General features: G+C 35.8%; 1 protein-coding gene across 1 annotated transcript; it reads right to left on the reverse strand.

The window, feature by feature from the left end:
• Positions 1–1505: 1505 nt before the first annotated feature.
• Positions 1506–6581, reverse strand: LOC121234529 (thioredoxin-like protein YLS8). Its single transcript, XM_041130493.1, has 3 exons — positions 6398–6581; positions 4910–5085; positions 1506–2066 (listed from the first exon to the last, which is right to left on the reverse strand). The coding sequence occupies exons 2-3, from the start codon at positions 5027–5029 to the stop codon at positions 1758–1760; spliced, it is 429 nt and encodes a 142-aa protein (XP_040986427.1). The 5' UTR covers positions 5030–5085; positions 6398–6581; the 3' UTR covers positions 1506–1757.
• Between the last annotated feature and the right edge of the window lie 3488 nt (positions 6582–10069).

Below are 10069 nucleotides of genomic sequence, written 5' to 3' on the forward strand. Positions count from 1 at the left end.
TTTGATACACCATTGTCGTTGGTCCCTAATTTCGTCAATGGACTCAATGGTCTTGGATTTTCTCTCAGGAGTTTGTTTCATAATAGTCACACTATCCAAACGAGGCCATTTCATTTTCCATGTGGGCACCAACTTCCCCGCAATTACGCCCCCCGATTGCAGATAGCTTTTTTCATAAAAGAATATTGTGCTCACATGACTCCTTGTTAACCAGGTTACCCTGAATTTTTTGCACCCATTGGATTTCTGTTTAATTGTTTGTGTAGTTCCGATTGGAGCTGAAGTTCGTTATATTTGTTTACCAGTCTTTAACTTGGATATGGTCTTTAACTTAAATAGAGACCTTTGATATTAGTCTCTATTTAACCAAAAGATTCTATACTCCAAAAGCCCTGGGTTGTTTGACCATTTTTTTTTTTTTTTTTTTTGGGTTGGAACGTCGCTGATTTATTGACATTGGTTCTCCAGGCTTCAATGACAACGATGGTAGTCTCAGACATTTTATTAGGTCCGTAATGAATGCCAGCCACTTGAAGAATTTTGATTAGAGGCAATGCTTTCGTACCATCGTGGCTCTCGATACACCATTGTTGTTGGTCCCTAATTTCGTCAATGGACTCAGTAGTCTCAGATTTTCTCTCAGTAGTTTGTTTTATAATAGTCACATTGTCCAAACGAGGCTGTTTCATTATCCACGTGGGCATCGACTTTCCCGTGGTTACGCCCCCCGACTGTAGATAGCTTTTTTTTAAAAAAAAAAAAAAATTATGCTCACATGACTCCTTGTTAACCAGGTTACCCTGAATTTTTTGCACCCATAGGATTTCTGTTTAATTGTTCTTGTAGTTCCAATTGGAGCTGAAGTTCGTTATATTTGTTTACCATTGTTAAGTCCTTAACTTGGATATGGGCTTCAACTTAAATAAGTCTCTATTTAACCCAAAGATTCTATATTCCAAAAGCCCAGCGCCTGTATGACAAATTTTTTTTATTTTATTTTATTATTATTATTTTTTTAAATCTTCTAGCAGAGCTGGAACGCCGCTGATTTATTGGCATTGCTTCTCCTGGCTTCAATGACAACGGTGGTACTTAAGAGTTTCTTGGGTTCAAAAGACCTCAAATTTGAAAGGTTTAGGGTTTGATCTAGGGCCAAAACTCTTTGTTGAACATCCTCCTATGAGTCCTATCTAGCTCTCCAAGCAGGATGATCAACTTCAAAGCTAAATTTGAAGTCATGTCAGGTACTTCTGCGCAACCATCGTTAGCACATTGCAGGCTGGTTAACATGATACGATTCGAGAGATGCTCAGTAATTAGTCTAATGTTTACTTACATATGCTCACAGCAATGGGAGCACTGAAATTAACTCCCACTGGTCAATGTCCAGATTGTTGTTTCAATCAAAGCAAGTAAACGCTTTGGGCAGCCTAAATATTAGTTTAGAACTTCTAGTGATATTCCGTTCAGACATGCTGCTTAAACTCATATACGAACAGCATCGATTTTAGATATTAAATGCTAGCTAGGGCTGGTAGTAGTTAATTTCATTTAAATAGCACTTTCTTGGTACATGTCCAGGAGTTCTGTCAAGCATAGAAAGCCGTCCTTGTGATCACTGATCATTGACTTCTTCGAATTCAAGTTCAGAGCAACAAGTTTTCAAATAACTCCAGCTTTTTAAAATAATGCATATGCAGCTAGGTTTCGACATATGATCTTACAAACTTCAAATCAACTTCAACTTGCATGTGGACTTAGTAGCGGTACTTGGTGGAGTAGTCCTTTGGTGCAATAACCAAACCACGACCCTTCCTTGCGCCACGATACACCGTCTCCACAATGTCGATGAACTCTTGCTTGTCCTTCATAGCCCAGTTAATCTTATTGTTGTTTCCAGTGCCAAGGTCAATCATAATGTGCTTGTTTCGGAAGAAGAACATCACTGTGGATGGGTCATAGAGCTCGTACATTGTGTTGAAATCAGGCACCTCGGTGATGTCCACAAGATAGATTACAGCAAAGTTCTTAAGTGTCTCAGCAACAGATGCTAGCACTTCATCCATCTAAAATCCAAAACAAATAAATTGGACCAAAAGCAGACATTAATCGAGGACAAAGACAGCTTTCACAACAAACTAAAAGAGAAATAGGATCATTTACTCATCCAAAAAATACAGCACTGATAATCACACAGAAAAGATGGAGCAAGGGATAATGATTTCAAAAAATATTGTTTCCATTTAGGCTTTTGGAACTTAGAAAATCATCAAAGAATTATAAAACTCCTATTTTGTATTGTAAGAGCCCTGCCTTGGTGTTCCACATCATCAAAAAATCATGTATTTTGTATTAAATCAAATGAAACCTCCTAAAAGGTTACACTAGTGGCAGCAGGGATTCAAATTCCCCTGGGGGTATTACTTTTAACAAAAAGAAGGAAAACACTATATGGAATCATTTTGGCACACCCCTTGCGCAGGAAACATGACGCTGCTGCGTTTTGGCATTTTGAAACCAGTGTCTTCTCTCCCCTTGTCTTCTCTGACATCAATGATACCCCTTGCACCTTTTTCTCTATTTCCTGCAAATTTTCAGCACATCGTTCGGTACAAACAATTCTCAAGATCCTTCTCCATATTTTCTTCCAGAAAAGTGCCTTTTACCCTTCCATATTTTCTGTTTTGGCTCTCTAGACTCTAGTCTATAAGACTTCATGCCCAACCCAAAGTTTTCCCACACGAGTTTATCTATAATTTTTCAAAGAGAGTACAATTTTTAATATCAGTCTGAGTCCTTCTCTTCTTGGTTGGTGAGTACCTTTGTTCCCCATCGCCCCAAGCTGTAGACGACAACTACTACCAATTGTTGGAAGTTTGGAACCCAAATATTTAATTTGTGTGTATTGGGTTCTATCATTAAGGTTTTTTTTTTCGGTTTAGTACAAAAAGTTCAGACCTTCCAAATCTGCATCTCTAACTATTTAGGGTGAAATTTTTTCAGTTTTGGTTTTCCACGGTAAACACTGTTTGTGAAACAGATTCATCTGGGTCTGAAGTATAATCCCAGTTTGCCTACTCTGCAAGCCGTCAAAGTCCACTGATTTGATTCCTTGTCTCAAACCAGGAGATTGAGAGAAATGTTAAAAGGTATCTAAAGTATAACACTTTCTGCAAGATTTTTGTGTTCACATCTGAATATTTAAGATTTCTGTGTCTGGGGTTTTCAGTCTAATGCAAATTGAAGGCCCCGAACATGGCTCATCTTGTTCCCAGTGTCCTCCTCAGGCTTCTGCAGCACATGAACACAGATATAAAGGTTGCCAGAGAGCAGAGGTCGTTGCTATTGCAAGTTGTGAGCATTGTTCCGGTGCTTGCAGGCGGTGAGTTGTTCCCAAACCAAAGGCTTTTATCTCAAGGTTTCGGATTCCTCTCATGCCACTTATGTATCCCTCCCTGATGAGCATGATGAGCTGATTCTTAGTGACAAGATCCAACTGGGTTAGTTTATTCACGTTGAGTGTGGCTGATTCGGAGATCAGAGAAGAAGAGAAGGGGAGCTGAAAATCGGAGCTGATTTCGCAGAGGAGAAGAGAATAAGGGGAGAGGGCATGGCTGTGCTCTCATATTCTGCATAGGAGAAGAAAAGAAGGGGAGATGATTTTGCAGAAGGGAGAAGAAGGGGAAAATGCTGGTTTCAAAACACAGCATTTAATATTGCCACATTATGTTTCGTGCGTAAGGGGTGTGCCAAAACGATTGCATATAGCATTTTCCAAAAAACAATTATATTACTGTTGCTTGCCTAGCCATTTAACCCCACAGTACCTGACAGCATCTGTTTAGAACTGTGGTGCCCTCAGAACTAATGGACTTTTTCGTGTTTTGTATTTCAAAATGAGTTGCCAACCCAAATTCGTACTCCATTTTCTATCAAGAAAAAAGTCTGCGTCTCCCTTGGGCATCAGGCCAGAGCATCTAAAGAACTCTAAGCCCTCTCAATAAAGCATACAGGCTCAATATAAAACTCTAGAACACAATTGTTAAGCCCAATTAAATTGGGGATTGGCTGTATCAAGTCATATTTCAACCAAAAAGATCCATTCATATAATGTGACCGAATTCCATACTGGCTAACGGCTGTCATCCTGTTACAACTCTCAACCTTACTGCTGGTTTAGAACGGACTCCACATCATGTCCCATCAATGCATGCAAATAAATATTTACCATGACAATGGTTCCCCAAATTCCACTAGCCACCAAATTAACTACAAAAGCATATTGTTTGTATAGGGTATGTAGACGCGTATGGTATGGCATGTGAAAAAATTACCACTTCAAACGATCTAAAGTAAAACAAAACTTGCAGGCGCGATATAAAGAAAACTTTTAGCAAAGGGAAAAAGTTTAAAGCCTTTTATGCCAAAAACACTGATCTAGATTAGCAATCTTTCCTATTAAACAATAACGGTAGTTCTTTTAAACAAATCAAATGACGAATAAACTCTAGCAATCAGAAAATTGAAAAACCATGAGTATTAGCCTTGTTGAGCAAAGAAGCATCGCACTAATGATGAGACGAACAAAAAACTTAAACAAGAACAAGTTCTCCATTGCCAGGAGTACCCACTAACCTAAAGATTACAAAACTTTATAGCGAAGTCGCAGTCAATACTGTGGGTAAATACAAATTTCAGTTCTTTTGTTCTACAATACAGTGGGTTTACTAGCAATATACGTGTTATGTAAGAATAGGGTTTCTGAGTTCGTAATTAGTGAAATAAGATACATGAATTTCATCTAGTAAAAAAAAAAAAATAGCGTTAAACCCCGAATTTCGAATAACCATCTGACATAAAATAGATCTCAAAAACACATCGAGAGAAAGGGAGAGAGAAGGAGAGGAACCTGCATGCAGGTCTCGTCCCAGTCATGACCGAAACGGATGACAACGAGTCGCTCTTCCTCGGCCAGGATGGCCTGATCTACAGCCCATCCGGAGTGCAGGTGCGGCAGCAGGTACGACATCCCACCTTCTTCTTCTTCTTCTTATTATTATTCTCTTCCTCCTTATTCTTCAATTCCTGTGAACAAAAAATGAAGATGACGACTTAAATAGTAGCAGCCGGCAAAAGCGATTGAATCACAAAGGTGAGGGGGTAAAATTAGGAGTATAACATGTCTGTCCGGTTTTAGATAAAATTTATGATCGAATCAGTATGTATTAATTTTATATTTTTATAAAATTAATTACGCACTAGTTACCTCTTAAATTGATATTTCTAGTTTTATTGGTTTCGATCCAGTTCAGTTTAATTTTTCAGTTTTAATCATTTACTATAAAAAAAGCTGCCATAAAAATATTGCTCCCATGTAAAAAATTTGCTGCCATAAAAATGTGCTATAACAAAAAAACTGCTATAGAAAAATCTATAATAAAAATATAAAATCTGATATAAAAAAAATCTGTAACAACAAAATAAACCCTAAATCAGAAGCCTATTAAAGTTTTTATAATATGCAGTTATGCACATATGATACCAGTTCACAAAAAATACACAAAAAAAAAAAGAAAAAAAAAAGAAGAATCAACCAAAAATAACTTTTTTTATAAGTGTTTAATAGACACCAAATTAAATTGATATAAAGGAATCTCAAGTACAGGAATTGCAACAACAAGCCAAAAGGGCAAAGTACCCTGCCTCTCGTTACATAGCACAAGAGAAAAAGCTTCTGGATTTCTTATATCAATACACAAAATAAAGATTAATAGAGAACGGAAGATCATCAATGCAATAACAGAAAATTCAAATAGAGAATACACACAAAAATAATATACTCAGAATTCACACATAAAGAAATTCAAATAGAGAATATACACAATGCAAGAAACATTGTAATGATTCAAGATAACACAGAACACACAAGAAAACCAAACCAGTAGAATCACTGATTGACATTCATTCAACTCAAAAAAATTTATTAAGTTTAAATCTACTAACAGATATATATGAACAAACAAATAAAATTACCCACAAAATCAAAAGGAAAAGAAATCAAGCTATTTTCAGCTGGATGGAGAACTATACATGTTCATCCTTGATGGGGGAGCCATACAACATATATAAACCCTAAATCCTATAATATAAAATTATACCTTCCACAATTATAAAATACAGATTCAGCCTGATGGGGAGCTATACAAAAAAATTATAAAATATAAACCCTAATCAGATTTCAAAATCTGTAAAAAAAACCCTAAATCTTAAATCTGTAATTTCGATTAAAAAAAAAACCTAAATGAAATTAATCAATTAGAAATGAATTGAAACATTGTAATGATTCATGAAGTAAATGTAAGATTTTGAAAATTAAAAAGCATATATGTTCACATACCGATTAGCTCGCCGAGAGAGAAGAAAACTATATATGTGATTCTATAGCCTAGGGAACAACTCGAAGTGGAGAACAGAACGGACCAACAGTGTCAACGGCGAGGGGTTGTTGACGGCGTGAGAGAGGAGCTGAGCGTGAGAGACGGCTACAGGGACTTAGGAACTCGAGAGGCAGAGCAGAGATGGTCGCGGCGCCGGTGGGGGGTTAACCATAATATATATATATATATATATATATATATATATATATCCCCATTAAATGACACGATTTTGAAAACTAGATAGAAGCAACCCAGGCTCATATTAAACAACGGCGTTTGGCCTTTGGGACTAAAATTTAGTCTATATGCATAATATATAGTATATATTATGGTAGTATCACTATAATAGTATATATACTATACTAATACTATAGTAATACTATATATAGTTACATATATTTTGTTATAGTAATTTAACCTATTAAAAAAAATTATTGTGATTTATATATAATACTATAGTATAATATTAGTTATAGTAATTTAGTATAACTATTTTAGTATAAGTATAACTATAGTCCATATTAGACTATTAATATTAGTATATATATATACTAGTATTAGTTATAGTGATTAGTAGGGGTGCTACCTGCCCTCCGCCCCGCATGGGTGGGGTATGGGGAATTGTTCCCCATACCCCATCCCTGCCCATGTGGAGGCGGGGTACTCTGTCCGTTTGCTGGGGCGCAGGGGTGTACCCCATCTGTCCGCCCCCTACTGAGCCTTCAGCCCAGCTCAGTTTTCTGGGCCCTAACTGGCCCAAAATCTATTTTTAGGCCACTTTGGGTTCAAAATCTGTTTTTGGGCCACTTTGGACCCAGAATTTAACTAAAAAAAATAAATATATTTCAAAATTAAAAAATATATATAGAACTATTAACTATATACTAAATTTCAATTATTAACTAATTAAATAATAATCATCACTAAAACACTAAGCTATTACAATTTATAATTATATAAATTAAGACTCTAAGAGAACTAATAAACTATTACAATATTACAAACTCTTCTAAAAATATTAAATATTACAAATTATACTATTAACTATTGTAACAACATTACACTTAATTATAAATTAATAATTATAGCTTATAACTTTTCAATTTGATCAATTTGGGGTGGCGTTGTGGCAGTGAGTTCACTGAGTGGTGAGTTGTGTCGATTGTTGTGAGACTGAAAATCAAGATCATAAAAGTTAATAAGTTATAAAACTTGAAATATTAATAAATTAAAAATAAAACAAATTAGAATTATAAAGTTATAAAATGAAACAAAAATTAAAAAAATTAAAATACAAAATATTAAAAGTACTAACGAAGATGAGATTGAGATTGAGCAATTGGAATTTGAGATGAAGATGAGGTAGATGAGCATAGATCGGTCATTAGGATTCGACATATGTATATTGAAAAATATAAAAGCTAAAAAACATACAAGAAAAATAATTAGATATTAAAATATGATATAAAATTATAAATGCAAAAAACAAATAAGGTATAAATTGTGCAAACCATGGCAATGGTTGATCCAATACAAAGTCATACTACATCGGAGGTAGCTGTAGACACCGTCTCATGTATCATTATAACAATTAAATTTGAAATGAAATTAATGAATATCAATTAAATGAAAACAAATAAATTAATAAGAAATTAGAAAATGAAATTAAAATAAATAACAAATCCAGGTTGATTACCACCCTCCCCTTCGACGTCGGCCTCCTCATACTCAAGAACATCCGGAATTGGAGTTCCCTTGATTCAATTCTGCGTGCAAATCAAAGCCTCCACAGTGATAGGAGCTAATGATCTTTGAAATAAATTAAATACATACGCTCCGGTGCTAAAGGCCAACTCTGAGGCTACGGTGCTAGCATGGATGGCCAAAAGACTGCAGGCTATCTCTCCAATGATGGAATACTTTACAGTATCCACCTTCTATCAACTTAATATATCGAAGTCTCGTAAAAATGGTAGAAGCTTCATTGCTAAGTATCTGTCTATCTCTGACTAAGCCTCTACATAACTCCGGATGAAAGGGGTCTGCTCAAACCTCTCACCCTAGTCTAATCTACGTCTTTTATCAACCTCGACTTCTTGAACCGGTGGGGGACAGGTGTAGGTGCCGCAATATTACCACCCCGTAGGATGGTAAACTCATCAAACAATCTACTAAGGGTTTTTCAAACTCTTACTGCAATAAGCTTCGCCCATGTTTGCCCTTATGCAAGGCCCAATCCAAATACCATGTCATCCACCTTAAATCTCGGGTCAAGGACGACAGCTACATATAACAAAATATTAGCCCTAGTAATATCTCCCTAATACTTGTCGTATTTTGACCTTATAACCAATGCCATCTCCCGCAGCCTTATGTGACCACCCGCGACAATGCCATCTAATTCTTCTTTTACCCTGTATATTTGCTAACAGAATTGATGGGATGCAGGGTATAAAGTTTTAGATATCGTCATGGTGACCTCGTAAAAAAACCTAAAAAACTCTACAAAAATAGATACAATTTCCAAATCATCATCTATGGATTTCCCCAATCTCCTGTGATCATCAAAATATTTAACATATTAGATATCTTCATCACCCAATAATGCAAATGCCAGTTTATATTCTTGGGCCGCTTCCTACATAAAAAATATCAAGTTCCATCGTGTAACCATATCAGTACAAAAGCTCTTCTTGGATGTTAGGGCCGCAGACCTTGTAACAACCTTGAATTTCTCCAACCTTGAAGGAGAAGATCTCACACATCTCATAGCAGTCCTGACCCGAGCAATCGAGTCATGAAAATCCCTCAAACCATAAGTGATAATAAAATTTAGAATATATGTCATACATCTCATATGTAGACACTCACCATCCAAAATTGTCTTATTTGCCTTTCTAAGATAGGTCTTCAGATGTCCTAATACGATATTGTTAGATGAGACATTATCAACTGTGACTGTAACAACTCAGGTCAACCCCTACTCCTTTATTGCGGCCTCCAAGGCCTTCTTAATTGTCTCACATTTGTGATTGGTGATTTGACAAAATTTTATAATTTTCTTATACAATATCTAATGACAATCAACAAAATGCACAGTTAAAGACATATAATTAAAATTTTAGACTGATCTCCAAGTATCAGTGATAAGACATGCCAATTCACCCATTAACTTCTTTTTTTCAGACCAAAAATATTTTTTTACATCCTTTGCCACCATGTGATGAGAATAAATATTAAACATTGGTTCTAAATAGCGAGAATACACTTGGAACCATTTTCCATCAACAATTTGAAAAGGTAGTTCATCCATGATGACTATACGAGCTAGGTGTCTTCTACACTCATCAGGATCATACTTAGTATACCCCCTCAAAGTTGCAACCCCACTAGTCTCATCCGCCATTTTTTGAAGTCCAATTTCTAGTCTAGATTAACTCTTCTCTTGTAATGATCTTAATATTAGACTTTTTTTACATTGCTATTCTAAGTGCACATTTAATTGTGAGGTGTTATTTCCTATAGTGACATCCATAAATTTTTTCACAATGGTTATACTGGGCTTGGAGGTTATTGGGGTCACCACTCTCTAATTTAGTCAAATGAGCCCAAACTATGGAAGTATGTTTCTT

The sequence above is a fragment of the Juglans microcarpa x Juglans regia genome, chromosome 6D, assembly GCF_004785595.1.
Source record: "Juglans microcarpa x Juglans regia isolate MS1-56 chromosome 6D, Jm3101_v1.0, whole genome shotgun sequence".
NCBI classification, from domain to species: Eukaryota; Viridiplantae; Streptophyta; class Magnoliopsida; order Fagales; family Juglandaceae; genus Juglans; species Juglans microcarpa x Juglans regia.